This window comes from Taudactylus pleione, unplaced genomic scaffold, assembly GCF_031769625.1.
Source record: "Taudactylus pleione unplaced genomic scaffold, aTauple2 ptg000391l, whole genome shotgun sequence".
NCBI classification, from domain to species: domain Eukaryota; kingdom Metazoa; phylum Chordata; class Amphibia; order Anura; family Myobatrachidae; genus Taudactylus; species Taudactylus pleione.
The window spans coordinates 12,358,940-12,374,966 of NW_028284792.1; the positions used below are offsets into that span (position 1 = coordinate 12,358,940).

The 16,027-nt window shown below is 41.6% G+C and overlaps 1 protein-coding gene across 3 annotated transcripts in view; it reads right to left on the reverse strand.

Annotated features, from left to right (window-relative positions):
* Window positions 1–16,027, reverse strand: part of RFFL (ring finger and FYVE like domain containing E3 ubiquitin protein ligase) — a 64,398-nt gene that overhangs the window by 31,759 nt on the left and 16,612 nt on the right. For all 3 annotated transcript variants that reach the window (XM_088445961.1, XM_088445956.1, XM_088445957.1), the window contains exon 2: window positions 2,312–2,487. In XM_088445961.1, the coding sequence (XP_088302087.1) occupies window positions 2,312–2,487 (176 nt within the window). The remainder of the gene's footprint in view (window positions 1–2,311; window positions 2,488–16,027) is intronic.

Below are 16,027 nucleotides of genomic sequence, written 5' to 3' on the forward strand. Positions count from 1 at the left end.
GATCATCTCCAAAAAGGTTTCCTGTGACTGACCAGAGCACTATTAACTCTAGCTCCCAAATACATCATGTTGTATGTTTAGGATCTGACTCCCAACCTCCTGGAGACAAAATTAAGCTCAGTGGTGGAGCTTCACCCCAGATACAGAGCCCTAGAAGTACGTTTGGTTTTAATATCTAAAAGATTATCTCTCCCAGACCAATTGTGTGGGTCAAGAGGGGCTCAAGATCTGGCTTCCAGTTGCTGTGGGTTAAAGAGGTTGGACAGATGAGGGGGCCAGCCTGGAGTGATTAAGAAAGAACTACGTTTTTCCAAACCACCCTTAGATTTGTGTATTAAATATATATTAAAAAGAAAAAAAATATGTAAACTTTAGTAATTGTGGAAATACTTGGGACAACTTTTTAAAGAACTAACTGAGCCAATAAATAAAATAACTATTGTTGTGCTGAATCACTGCAAGTGGTCAGGAAGGATTCAGTCAGATCAATCAGCAAAGATGCTCTGCAGCAGCTTCATATTGCCCAAAAAGCATTCTAGGTGACAGTGAAGGAGCCTGATGGTGACATCAATTAACCTCCTACACAAAGTAGCTGTGCAGTTAACATTTACAGTCAGTCAGTTGCTGCCTAATGAATGGCTTACCCTCAGCCAAGGGATCCTGGGTGCAATCATGTGAATCCTACGCCCACCTGAATATCACCTTAACAAACCCAAGTGGCAACAAGAGTAGATGTAGAGGTAGAAAATAGGCTTTTGAGAAAGCCATCATCTTATCAACCAAGTTATCTTTTATGGATGCAGTGCCTAGGAAAAGAATTGTGGTTTGCTTGTATAGTCAAGAAGTTCCACTGTTGGGGCATAATTCCAGGTCATCCTGTAAGAATGACTACAGGGCCCCAAAGCACCACAAAACATGAAAATGTTTCATACAATCAGTCCAAGTACAGTAGGCTTACCAACAAATTTATTTTCAAAATTGAGTATTGCAACTGTAGTTCTAATCTCTAGTATCCTAGATTTTCAGGACAGAAAGCATTGCCCTAACCAGTTGATGGACTCAGTTGCAGCAAGACAGTAATCAATGCCAGTGCGTTGACTGAATAATTTTTCATCAGCATCTTTGTCATCCCTTATGACCTTAAGTTTTTGCTAGAGCAGGGATAAATGGCATTACCAAGGGAAATGTCAAACTGGATAACCACAAACAAAAACATTCTCTTATGGTGCCATTGAGTGACAACCTAATCTGTCCACACCCCATTCCAGGGAGTAAGAATTAGGGAACTGGGGTACACAAAATCAGTTAAAACAATAGCTCACACAGTAAGTCATGTACAAAATAAATGCCCACCATAAACAAAACCATAGAAAAAATGCAGTGAAGTAAACTTTGGTAGCCAACCCTCAGCATAATGTACAAGGAAAGCAGCTTTTCAAAAGTAAAGGGCAATGTCTCCCAATCCCCAGACCCCAAAACACCCAGGTACAATCTCCCCAATATTCCTGCCTACTAGGCAGCAACATCTTCCCACTTTTCACAAGCCTACCAAGCCAAACTTAGCTTTGTACAGGAAAGAGAAGTTAATCTCCATGCTCTTACTAGCCAACCACAAACACTGGCCTGAAGACAAACCACATGCCAGGACCAACACCGTGGTGCATTTCTTTTAATACTCATTTGCTCACTCTGGAAAACCAAGGCATCTGGAAGATCTTCTGGATTACTTGACATCTGAGGGGAAAGGTTTGGTCATTGCTCAGCTCCCACATCCAACATCACAGCAGTACCAAGATAGGAGGATTGTAGATGCGGTCATAGCCACTAGAGGGCTAAATTTGCACCAGACACGCAGCCACATGAAAAAAAGATTCTGTAAATTCTTTCCATGTTTCACGACAAATGAGGCTGTCCCATAGGATGCAGCAGTAAAAATAGAGAATCATGGGAAGGAAGGTAGGGGGTGGGAAGACAGAAGGAGCCCTGGGCCCACCAACTGTGCAAAACACTGCAGCTGAGGAAGTTAGAAGAAAGTAGGGTTCTTTATACTAGACTAAAGTGTCTCTAGCCCTTCTTCATCAGGGAATTGACCAATTCTTATAGCAGCTCCCAAAGATGCAATACTTTTCCATGCATACACTTAACACTACGTTGACCACTAATTCATGCATTTCCCCCTATAAATGGTCGTATTTGTACAGATATAAGGGCATGTAGCTATAAGGTGTAAATAATACTATGGGTCCACACTGTTTTTGGCTTGAAAATGATACAATTAAAAAAGTTAGCAATATCATATCTCAATGTTTACCTTTCTACTGGCTGTTTGAAGTAGAGTACCACAAGCTCTGCAAGTGATCTCTAAAATTGGAGAGGAGGTCCTGAAGTTCGGATTGGAATGATCTTGTGCTCTCCCACTGGGCAGGATCTCTTCTGGCTCTGTATCTACACAGAGCCAATTACAACATGCAGCCCACATAATCAAACCTGGGAAAAGAAAATTAAAGCTTGAGAAATATGCTAGGAAAACAGAGAAAGTAATGAGAAATGGAATCAACCACAATATATATATAATATGCGTGCACAGTGATCACGCTGAGGGACAAAACTATGTGGATCCCAGGGATCCTCCACTTAAAAAAAAAAGAAAAAAGAAGAATGGGGTCCTACCTGACCATTTCTGAGTCCCATCATAATTTATGCTTTAGAGCTCCCCATTTGCCCCTCAGACTCCCCACATACCCCTAGAATGCCCTTAAATAACTCCATGATCCTACAGATGATCTGATTTGTCTGTACAAAAAATCCATAGTGAATAAGGTATTAGGTAATAAGAGGCATATTTATCAAATAATATGTGTGGTATACCCTAGAAAATAACTGTTTTCGGAGGTGGTATGTAATTATTAAGAACTACCAGGATGTATACAACAGGGGACAACAGCAGATATTCCAGATATTTGCTGAAATCTCCTAGTCTTCACGTTAGGGCAGGCAGGGGCCAGGGTGCCTCACAGAAAGGGACACTTCCCCGTGCGCGAAAGGCGCGTGCCCAAAAAGGGGTGTGGTCATTTAGAAAAGGGGGCATGTCCTTGAGATGCGCCCCTTTTTCATCACTGGAGGGAGCATTCCCAACACTCACAGAGATGCTTGGCTACCCCCAAGCTCTCCCTGCAGTGAATAGAGGCAGTGCCATGCTGGTCCAACAGCCCACGGGTGAGGACAGCTGTTTTAGCTTTTCATGCAAATAGTGTCCCTTATTCACGTTACGTAACACAGTAGTGCCCTTTATTCACGTGACACCATAGAAGTGCCCCTTATAACACATTATGCCACGTAGTAATGCCTGGCCTTTACACATTATGCTACACAACAATGCTGGCCTTTACACATTATGATACAGAGCAATGCCCTTTACACATTATGCCACACAGTAATGCCAGGCCTTTACACATGCCACACAGTAATGCCCGACCTTTACACATTATGCCAGACAGTAATGCCCCTTAAACATTATGCTTCTCCCTCCCATCTCCCCTGCAGCTTCTTACCTAGCTGTGTCCCTCTAGCAGCCTCTGAGCTCTCACCTGCATCGGCTGGCCCCCAAGCCTGCATCAGCAGACGGCCGCACCAGTCCGGCACGGGAGACCTTGGATAGCACAGCTGTCTCTCGAATCTAGTGCCGCTCGCGGACCGGCAGCCGCTGCTGATTGGCTCAACCTATTTGAATGACAGGAGCATTGTCTCTCTCTCTCTCTCTCTCTGCATGGTGGTTGGACCGGGTCTACAGGGACACATTGTACTGCGGCTGGTCAGGGATTGGCCGCAGCACAGTGCGATCCTGGTCAATTTTAAATACCGGGTAAAGTAAGTGAGATAGATAGAGATAGAGAGATATATATCTCTCTATCTCTATATCTCTATCTCTCTCTCTCTCTATATCTCTCCAAGGTACCCGCACTCCAAGAAGCATATAGCAAGGAGGGCGGGGTGCTCAATTAAAGACACAAAGTCCATCAACATATTTTAGAAATAGAATCGGCACTCACCAGGTTATTAGCAAAATGGAAAGATTTAATTACCACTCATAGGCAAAGATGAAGTGCATGTAGTCAACGTTTCGGACCTTCTTCAGGACATAGCAGCAGAAGTACACTCATAAGCAGCCAAATGGAAGATGAACACCATCGCCAAAGAGCTGACATATACATCCACATTGATTAGCCCCAAATCCGGCCCCCTAGCCACACAGCCTTCTGGCTAAGTCAAATTTGAAAAGTCAATAACCGTCACATATTATACATAGTATGACAGACCATCTCCGTGCATCTGTTTAGCCACCTTAGCCTAGCACTTTTCCAAGACATCTGATAGTGTGTCTCAATCACAACAGCGCCTTTGTGCATACGATCTGTATCACATGCGCCTTAAGAGGGTGTAGGGTTTTCTGCGCGCACACAGTAACAAAAAAAACAATCACTCAATTCAGTCAACATCTTTGCGATAATTTTATTGACTGGAATTTTGCAATTGACCGATTCTATTTGGTCCATATCTATAAAATTCAAATTAGGAATTGGAGCGAACCATGACCGACCACAAACTACAAATGAACCCTGCACTAACCATGGAAAATAGATTAACTACTTAAAAAAAAAAAATGTATACATCTGCCAAGCAAAGCATGGTCAGTTAATACATTCCCCACTATGGAATGTATATGACCAAAAGTGTTTGTATTTTGTTAGTTTATGTAACCACTTAATGTCAAGGTGTTTTGTGTATTTGCTTGGGTTTTTTTAAGCTGCAAAAAAGAGAAGTAAATAATGCCATGTTTAGCAAAACATATATAAATGTTCTCTTAAGAAAGAGGATGTTAACAATAGTAAATACTGAAATAAAGTATGCAGAGGTACAGTTATTGTGACAATATAACAAAGTATTGAAGTACAACTACAATTATGAACTATCTAGACTGTAACAGGAAACACTTCAATTGATAGAAGGCAGAGCACAGCAATGTATATAATTCATCTAAAGTTGACAGCAAATAAAACTGCAAAAAAAACAAAAAAAGGGAAACTAAATGCAGTTTAAGTATAGTAAAACTCAGATGAAAACAATAACTTGGCTAAATTACAGTTTAACCAGTGCTTCACCAGTCTTCTGTTCCTTGTTGTACCTACTATTGTAGCTTCCTGAAGCTGTCTGTATATTTCTTTACCACACCTCTTCTGGACTCTGTGACGTTTGTATCCTCAAGATGAGCCAGAGGCGGAGCACAAATAGAATTACAGTGACCCTGGTTTCACTTTCCCTAGAACCATCTGGCTCTCCTAATCATCTTCTATAGTGTATTTGGAGGAATACAGTTTTTCAACAACTGAAAATTCCCTGCAGTGCCTGTAAATGTTTGACGTGCTATGACACACAATCTAAGTACATATATTATCAACATATCCACAGTGACTCAGCAGTTAAATTAGTACACAACTTACTGTATAGACTAATCACGAGGGCAAAGTGTTAATCGCATCATTCACTCAACATACACCACTTTTAATTTTTAAATTATTTTATTAGGGAGATATTTTATTATGATTTGGTTTCAATATGGTTATTCAGCGTCATCTCATTTCTATTTTGCAACAGTAATAAGTACATAGATTCACAGGCATTGCTTTTAGTAGTGAATAGAAATTAAAGGAATTTCAAGGAATTAAAGAAAACAAACACTTAATTGTTAAACTACTGTATAATTGAACACATATACTATATATATATATATATATATATATATATATATATATATATATATATATATATATATATATACACACACACACACACACACACACACACACACACACATATATATATATATATACATACATACACACACATACATACACACACTGTATATACAGGTTGAGTCTCCCATAACCGTGTATTCTAGAAACCGAAATATTCCAAAAAAACTGAATATTTCGGGGCATAACCCACGATGAAACAGCTTCTGACAAGATTTTTATTTATTTGATGTGTTTTAGTTGCATTGCTTTGAATAGCGGCCCTGTCACGGGAGTGGCCCACATGACCAGCAGCGGTATAGACTGGTGTGCAGCAGCGCCTTCATCCACCACTCACACCAATGTCACTGTGTGCTCTGTGCACAGACTATTATGAAGCCTATACTATTCAAGTGAACGTGGGCCCAAGGCACATCTCCTTTCAGGCACTGCTAGATAGACGCTTGGTTGCATGGGCACATGAGGTGGTCTGTCAGGTGAGTGTTTTTATTGTTGTTCTCGTAAGGACAGTGCCAATATCGACAGTGTCAATAATGAAACATTGATTTAAAAAAAACTGTGATTGTCTGCCGTTATGAGACCACTGAGTGCTGCACTTGCATGCCGATATAAGTAAGGTAACAAGACCACTCGTGTGTAATGTTTTCTATTTCATTTTAATTTCCCGCCAGGCCAGATCAGGTAGACCACTGCTTCTCCTCATGGCCATTAGACAGAGCAGTAATACTGTCTCAACATCAGTTGTAAGATGGTGGGGCTGGTAGAAACATGGAGGTGTGTAGCGTGATCAGATTTCTACAGGGCACATCAGCAACTGAAATTCATCACCAGTTGTTGAGGTGTACAGTGATAACGTCCTGTCACAGAAACAGGTTTGGTTTTGGTGCACTGCCTTTGATAACGCCAGGCCAAAAACGTGTGAGTTTTTACGGCACTAGCATTGGGAGGTACTGGACCATCCTCCGACCAGCCCCGACCTGGCACCAAGTGATTTCCATCCAGCAAGCCATCATTTCTTGATTTCAGGCACTTGACACAGATTTCTTCTATGCCAGAATAGATGCCTTGGTGTACAGTTGAAACATATGCTTAGACAAGTATGGGGACTATGTGGAAAAATAATCTGTGCCAAGTTCATACTAACGATTATATGTACAAGTTGAATAAATTTATGCAATGAGAGGTCTTGTTACCTTATTTATTGAACCACCCTCGTATATCCCCGTAACATACTCCAGTCAGCACTGTTAGGGTCCCCCATAAATACTGGGAGTACGTAGGTTTGGCTGCAACAATGAACTACATTAGTTTTGCCTCCTGTCATATCATGATGCAAGTTCAAGATGCAGATGCAATGACGGTCCACAGGTCAAGTGAGAAACCTATTGGAAGGTTATCCCCCCCATTTTTAAAGTGTCACAAAAAAAAAAATAGAATTAGCTTATAGCCATTTAACTGGCGACCATACCAGCTGAAGCAAAAGAGCTCCAGCTGGCAACTTCGCATCACATGCAGCAGTGCCGCCCCGCTGTGTCCCCCGGCTTGAGACGAGGAGATCAGTTCTTTTACAAGTGCATTACGGATCTTCTCTGACTCCCCAGACCCCCCTGAAGTAGTGCAACAGTCTGACCTCCAACATCACTGCCGGAATCACGTCCCAGAATGCAGAGCAAACGGCAGTCTGGACTGCATGCGCCAAGTATCAAAGAGCGAGTGGAGTAAAATAAAGTCATATTAGTCAGTTAAGAAGTTAAGAGACTCTATAATATTTCTATACAGTGAACTTACAGGCCAATAGTGTGCGATTTGATTCATCCGCCTGCAAGGGGACGCAGTCGGGAAGCCGACGGACGTAATCCCGACCGAGCGGTCAATTTTGTAAGCCAATAGACACTTGTCAATTGGCCAATCAATATGTCTGGCCAGACATAATTTAAAATACCCGCCAAAGTTATCAGCCCAGTTCATTTATCTCAATTTTGGAAACAAACATATTATCCCCTGGGGTCTTAGGACCTCATTCAGAGTCGGTCGAAGCGGCCGCACGGTCGTACGCCACCGATGTTCGCTACACTGCGCATGCGTAAAGTTCGCAAATCGCGTGCGCAAACTAGCCGCTACGATCAGAAATTTCTCTCTCCTTGAACACAGCCAGGTCGGTAGTTTCAGTGACAGATTGAGGAGTTTGTGGGTGGTAACAGGGGAAGGTGCTTGAAAACGGGGGAGTGGAGATCCGAACGCAGGCGTGCCTAATTATGCGAACTGCGTTTTATGGTAGTGCATACGGTTTATGGGAGTGCATAATTAACAAAGTAGCGTCATGGCACATGTGACATGGGAGGTTTTTACACTGACATGATCGTAGGGCTTAAGAGAGGGTATGGTCAACCTTAAGCTCTACGACCAGTTCCGATGGTTCCCGATGGTCTTGATTAATCCTTATATGCCCGGAGATGACGTGCAATGCGTACAAGAAGGGGGCGTATTTTTTTGAATTCCAGCCGCTTCCTCCCCTTGGTCGGCCAGCTATCGATCCGAACGAAGGGACGCAACTTGCAAGGGAATCATTTGCATATCCGGCACCTTTTCCCGTACGACCGACTCTGAATGAGGTCCTTAATCTTTCAGTCAGGACTAAAAAATGGGTTGTAATGATACTTTTCAAAATAGACAGTATTGCCAGAGTCGGCGCTACCAGTATGCGTATCTAACTAGTTGCATAGTGTGCCAAGGTTTAGGGGCGGCCTAAAACAATGAATAAGTGACAAAGCCATTTGCATTTTTTTGCCACAAAAGATACCTGGCGCTAGCAGAGTTTCAGGGGACAAGGTGCGCCAAGAGGGGATGTATGGCGCAACTGCAGCTGAGATATATAGAGAATATAGATAGAGAATGAGAAAAAAGAAAAAAAAATTATATAATATATATATATATATATATATATATATATATATATATATATATATATATATACATATATACATACACATATATATATATATATATATATATACACACACACAAAAAAATAAAGTAGATGGGGTCATTTTGAGATTAGGTGTAGCAAACACATCCAAGCTTATGCCCACACTTAATTGTTGCCAGGCACTGATGCACTTTGACACACACAAAAATAAATAAAAAACATTTGTCGAGGGCACCATCTCCATTAATCCTGTTGAGAAGAGGGAAGTTCTGTCAGCCACAACATTTACACAGGTCTTATTATGCATTGCAATGTTATAGAGATAGTAGGCAGAATGATCAGCAAGATCACCATTTAATATGAATACTATTGCCTCAACCTCTTGATATGTGCGGTCATTGGCTACATAATTTCTTGTCATGTATGCATGGCTTGTATCAGTGACATGTCACAGCAAAGTATGTTTCAGTATGCTATGACAACAAACAGGCTGAATAACAGAATGCATAAGAAGAAAACAACCTCAGGAAACACCCTTGATGTCATCAAAAATATACATACAGGGGTTCTCCTACAGTATAAGGGTTGGGAAGGAGAGGAGAGAGAATAATGTTCTCTAACTTACTATTCTACAAATAGAACTTAATGAGGATACGTTTTCTATAAGTAGTCATAAAGTGTCACAAATCACACTGGGTGAGAGATGAAAGTGGAGAGCAATTGTCAGGAACGTATAATTAAGAGCTCAAACTGTGTAAAGCTGGTTCAGTAAAAACTGAGCAGACAACAGTACTCCCAACCAAACAATTACAAGCTGGCAACATTCATCGGACACAAGTCAGTGAGCAGATCCTGAGGGTGTTGAAGCTGAAGGCTCAATTTCATGTATTCAATACAGCCTAACCAGGCTATTAACCAGTGATCAATAGTTCACCATCCATGCAGCAAATAAAGGATGGAGGATAACCGCAAGCTATAGCAAAATCATCTGTCTGTACCGCTTGATCCACTCCGTCACACACATCCATGTCTTGTACTGTAAATAAAATGCGGCTATTCAGATAAAAATGTACATTGACAGAATGGCAGCATATTGTTCAGTGCTAAAAGATAAGAAAAAAAAGCAGTCTGTGCTATACGAATATAAAAGTTACTATATAAACAAGATTGACATTTCTTTTGGATGGGAAACTAGTGGTCAGGAAGTTGAATATTCTGGCAGTACATAAATAAGCTTAATAAGTAGCACAACAAAATTATTGTTACATGCAACTAAAAGTAGCATAACAGATCAAGAGTTCTCATCACAGAAAGGAGCTTGAACTCATCATTCAGACTCATTTAACTTATTTTCCAATCAGAAAGTATTAGAGGAAATGTCCACTTTAACATTCCATAATTCAGTGGTTCCTAAACTTTCTGGAATCCCAGTATCAGCATTTGTTTCACCTCCTAAGCCAAAAGTTTCTTACTGAGAATTTCAGGGAAAAAAAAAAATTCAAATAAGTAAAATTGTACTTACCTGCCATCCTTAGGTTCAGTTATGTGGTGGAGGACAGGGTTGGGCTTCTGTTGTTCCACATATTTTATGACTGGCAGCCACCATCACTGGTTTTGCCTATCATATGCACCATAAATAATTTTATTTGGTCCTGGACCATCAACCTGTGGCACCCCTGCAAGTTCCACAAGGCACACAGGGCCTGATTCAGAGCCGCTCGTAAGCGGCAGCTCGTTCGCTCCGAGCGATGTTCGCACATCTGCGTATGGGTAATAATGCGCATGCGCCAACCAGTCAATGCGATCGGAAATCATGTGTTCGCAAAATAGCGAGTGACTGCTAATTTGAGTGACAGGATGAGGCGTTTGTGGGTGGTAACAGGGGAAGGTGCTTGAAAACGGGGAGTGGAGATCCGAACGCAGGCGTGCCAAACGGTCAAAACGGGCGTTTTAAGGGTGTGAATAATTAACAAAGCAGCGTCATCGGCCACGTCACTTGGTTGTCTCTTAGCCTGAACTGTTCGCATGATTGCGGTAGGAAAATTCTACCACAAGCACTGCGAGCAGTTCAGACGCCTTTCGATGTACTCGATTAATCTAATAAATAGCGGAGATGACGTATGATGTGAACGGCCAGGGGGAGTCTTTACAAAATAGCAAGTGCATGTTTCGTTCGCTCGCTCAGACATAGAGGCGTCAACAGACCGCAAAGAGCGAGCGCTCTATTAAAATATCCGGCCCCTTTTTCTGAACGAGCGAGCGCAAATAGCGTCCGGCTCTGAATCAGGCCCACAGTTTGGAAACCACTGCCTTAATTAGTAGGTGTGAGAAATGCAATATAGCTATTTATCAGCCCCTTGAACAACATCAATGATTTCTTCCACATTTCTCTGTTTGACTCCTTCATTATCCTCGGACATCCACAAACTCATCATGAGTGAATTACAATCTCCTAGCGCCTCCAAACTGTTCTCCCCAACCTCATCTCTTGGCATCAGACCACTGCCGGGATACCGACCATCGGAATGCTGTCTGTATTTTGACAGGAGGCATCCCGACTGCTGGTATTACATACCCATTCCTTTTGAGCTAGCACCGTTGGACTTTGAATTACTGGAGATTACTAAAACCAACTATTTCTACTAATATTATTTAACATTGTGGCTTTGGGAATATATGAAGCTTTAAGTAACTGTGTGGTAATTATCTAAAGCTTGCCTATAGTGGACTTCTTAGAAAAAGGTGGCTGTGCTGTAATCGGGCTTATTTGAAACCAACAAAAAACGTAAGTTCTCTACGAACCATCATTTAATAATAATGTAGTATTGTGCATACAAACCGAATCATTATACCACTTATCCATCAGAGGTACACACACTCAACGAAGTGAGCGAAAAGTGCTGTCATTTTTGGGGGAAATCAGCCTGACACCTCCCTAAAGATGCTGTGACATGTTCACTAGGGGTACCCCTGAACAGCCCTGCTGAAGGTATTTGGGGTCTTTAAATGGTCTGAATAGGTGCTGTTTAGCGTCTTGAGTAAGTGATGAAGAATAGCATTTAGCAAGTGTTCTTGGGGGAAAAATGAAAAGTCCCAGCAAATTTGGGGTACCTCAAAATGGGTCAGTGTTCTGGCCAGAAAATATTTCCAGCCGGTTGGCATCAAGAAGTAGCCAGGCGGGGGCCTTCGCAATAATAAAATGTTCTAAACCCTGTCCTTATTATGATTTAAACTTGAAATTTTTTATTAATATATACCCTCAAATCAAAAATACACCTGGGGCATACTTGGGGACCTCCCCATTAGTCTAGTTCACTAGTTTTAAAGTTTGTCCCCCAACTTTTTTTTTTTTTTTTGCCCCCACAACGAAAAGTACTTTTTTGGGGTGTCCAGTGTTTTTTTTTTTTTTTTTAGAATTTCTTGGACACATTTAAGCTTTGGGGGACTGTCCAAGGGGTTCCCGCAACGTTGCACCCCAAAACCCCAATTCTGCACTCGTTCTCGACACCTATTCATAGGTGAAAACTTTTCGCTAATTTTCCCCATTAACTTTTCGCACCTGCGAAAAGTTAACGGAATCGAATACGGGGATAATTGCAAAATGGCGAAATGACGTCATCGGTGAAAAACCCCCAGCAAAAACGACTATTCGCCGGCAACTGAATATGGCCCTAAGGGGTAAATTTACTAAGATGGGAGTTCTATTAACAATTGATGTTGCCCATAGCAACCAGATTCCAGGTATTATTTACCCCTAAGTATTAGTGTCAGGGAAGATCATTAGATCCACCCTCTCACAATAAAAAGGTCTTAAAATAAAAATTGCAAGAATATAACAAACCATTGCCTTCCAAATGTTCTCATCATTTCAATAAATCCAGGTAAGTTATTGATGAAATGAACATTCTGCAAACAATTTATAAATGTCAGACTGAAGGTAACTAGCAGTGTGTGCCCCAACATCAGTCCTGCTAACTGCAGCTTGCAGACTGTACCCATATACAGAAGCATCACAGCACGAGTTTAGTTTTTCCTTAAACTACCTAATGGTGCGTACACGGTACGTGATCTATGAACTACATGAACAATAACTATATAGTTCAACGATAAATCGTTCACATCGTTCATTTTTATGCAGCGAACGACCAACAATTAGCGTTCCCGAACGGACGATAATGATATCTGTGGTCGTCCGTACAGGCAGGCCAACTTGGACGGTTTAATCACGATTTGCATATTCAGAGATGTGTCACGATGAATTCACTGAAGGATATCTATCATAGATATCTTTTAGTGTGTACACCCAATATCGTTTGTCCTGCACTACAGAAAAGTTAAAGGGAAATCATTCAGCGATATCGTCAGTTGGGCAGATCGTACCGTGTGCACCCAGAAACACCGACTCCTATTTTAATCCGGCGTTCTGGGGTCTGAAGGATGCCAGCCGGAATGAGGAAAGTCCGAGGGGCATCAGCGTCAGCTGCTTTGGGGGTAGGTTTAGGGAGCATAGCGGGGTTAGGGTTTTTGTTTTTTGTTTTTGGGGGGGTGGAAGCTAGGGTTAGGCACCTCTAGGGGGGAGGGTCAAGATTAGGCACCCCCTCCCGGGAGGGTTAGGTTTTGGCTGTGCTAAGAGGGGGTTATGCACCAGCTGACTCAACCCATGCCACGTAAACACACCCCAACACCATTATGGAACCACCACCAGCCTGCTCTGTGCCTTGTTGACAACTGGGGTCCATGGCCTCATGGGGTCTGCTCCACATCCGAATCCTACTATCAGCCCGAAACAACTGGAACTGTGACTCATCAGACCACGCCACATGTTGCCAGTCCTCCAGGGTCCAATTAGAAACGTCACAAGCCCTGATGAGGTGCTGTCTCTGGTGTCATAGTGTTAATAGGGGCACTCTGGTGGATCTTCTACTCCCATATCCCATGAAAGCTAAATAACGCTGAAATGACCTGCTGGATATGCGCCTCATTCCTCCTGCCATGAATGTGGACAATTCTAGCCAGGCACCGCTGGTCACGATCACTAAGCACCCATGGTTGCTGTCCACGGTGGGTAGCAATGCCTGCCCATGAGGTATTCCCATTACACACGTGACACCGTAGATCGAGGAATATTTAATGTCCGCACAACTTCAGAAACGGAATGTCCCATCAGTCAATCATCCACTATCATGCCCCATTCGAACTCTGATAATTCATGTTGCCTTGCCACAAGCAACCTAGCCAGTGTTCAAACTGACTCACGAGATGTCAGATTACAAATTATGCAGGTCTGGACATTTCCAAGATGTCACAGTAGGGTGACAAAACATACCATGCTATCCCATGACATTTCGCACTTCAGTGTACATTCAGAATGTCAACATGACATTGTGAATGTCAACAGATGAATTTTACCGATGTTAGTGTACATGACAATGTAAAACCACAGGGTCAACATTCACATTCTGAATCCAACATTTTGTCCAACCCCCTTTGAAATATTATGCGAAAGTAACATTGTATTTCCTGAAGATTTAAATTGTAAACAATAGAAGTGGAACCTTAAGGTGCGTATCCACTACCCGTTTTTACCAGGCAAATGAACGATAACGACGTTGTCATCATTCAATCGTTTGAAAATTGGGCACAAATCGGGCAGTTTAATGTAAAAAAAACGACCAGCGATGCGCGCTGGTCGTTTTTAACATCTATCATCTTCCGAACATGCTGGTCAACCTGATGACGTCGTCAGGTTACCCATGTTCGGGGATGATTGATGTGCCTACACTGAACGTTCAGTGTAGGCACATCACAGACTGTGAAACGACTGCATGATTACAATGTCGTAATTGTGCACTCGTTTCACAGACGCTAAGTTGATAAGCACCTTTAGATATTTTTCTAGAAACAAGAATAGAATGGAGAGGAAAAGTAACTAGAAGGTGTTTCAATAGTGAAAAAGGCAAACATCATGCATAACACTAATTCAAGTTACCTTTTGTAGCCGGATAAATCTCCATTGTATCAGTAGCAAGTAGGTACACATTTACAGACACACCCAAACTTTTCATGATCTGTGTAAATATTACACTATGAAATACAGTGAATCACATACAGTAAATCGTTGAGCATGATCTAGTTTTCATGAAATACTGTCATTCTTATGTTTCATAAATCATTAGCTGAAGAGGAAATGCAGGTTTAACCAGTTGAGCAGAAATGCCTCTCTAGTAACAAAACAAATCTATCACCACCTCATGCTTGCCAAAATACATGAAAAATAAATAGTCATGGGCCTCCACGCAAAACAGTCAGCAACAATAAACAGTCTCTGTGATGTTCAAGTTTTTTTACACCATCTAATGAACTAATCATAGCAAAGATGACACACTGACAAGATAATCTTGTAAGATGATCAGGCCAAGTTCCAAATAGAACACACCTTATAACAGGTCCTGGAACTGTTGGTAAATGTTCCTGTCCCCAAGACACACAATTCAATTATAGTGCAGAATATTGCCCAATTTTCCATTCCTGCAACGTTACATAGCACCATCTATTTTTCCTTCATAAGCTTTTCAGAGTAAAGTCATCATGCTGGTCTGCATTTGTCTTGCATTACAAAAATGGGGCAGATTTAAAACATTTAAAACAAGCACCTCAATCGGCAAAGCACATCACTTATTGGGGTCAATCCAATTAGGTGCGAGTTGGGTCCTGCGAGTCGGACAGGCGTGTGGAGGTGTAAATGATGTGGGACAGGCGTGTGGAGGTGTAAATGATGTGGGACAGGCGTGTGGAGGTGCTGTATTGATGGGAGAGGGGTTTAGTACTCGTAGAAGAAGAGATTTAAAAGTGTTTATTACAAGTTTTTACACTGAAAGACTACTATACAGACATTTTTCTGTACCCCAAAATGCTGGAAAGACTAATTTGCGCAAACACACTTAATTCCTATCATTTCTCCACCATTAATAAAAAAAAAGTGCAAAAATAATTGATCATTTATCTTGATCAAGCCAAATCGGATAGAACAATGGTGAGATTCAGCTCTTCCTATTCATAGTGACTTCTTGTGTTGCGAGCAATGATTAGTAACAGCTCTTGACACAGGAACTAATGTGCTACTGCATTCTTAAATTCTTCTGCCATCTGTGGCAAAAAGAGTCCTCCTATAACCGATGACTTCATGGATTCCAAATATTATAAAGAACATTGCTTTCTAATATTTAGTTATTTTTTACCTATTGCTTTGTGATCATTTATAACAAGTACACCAACAATTTATTTGACATAA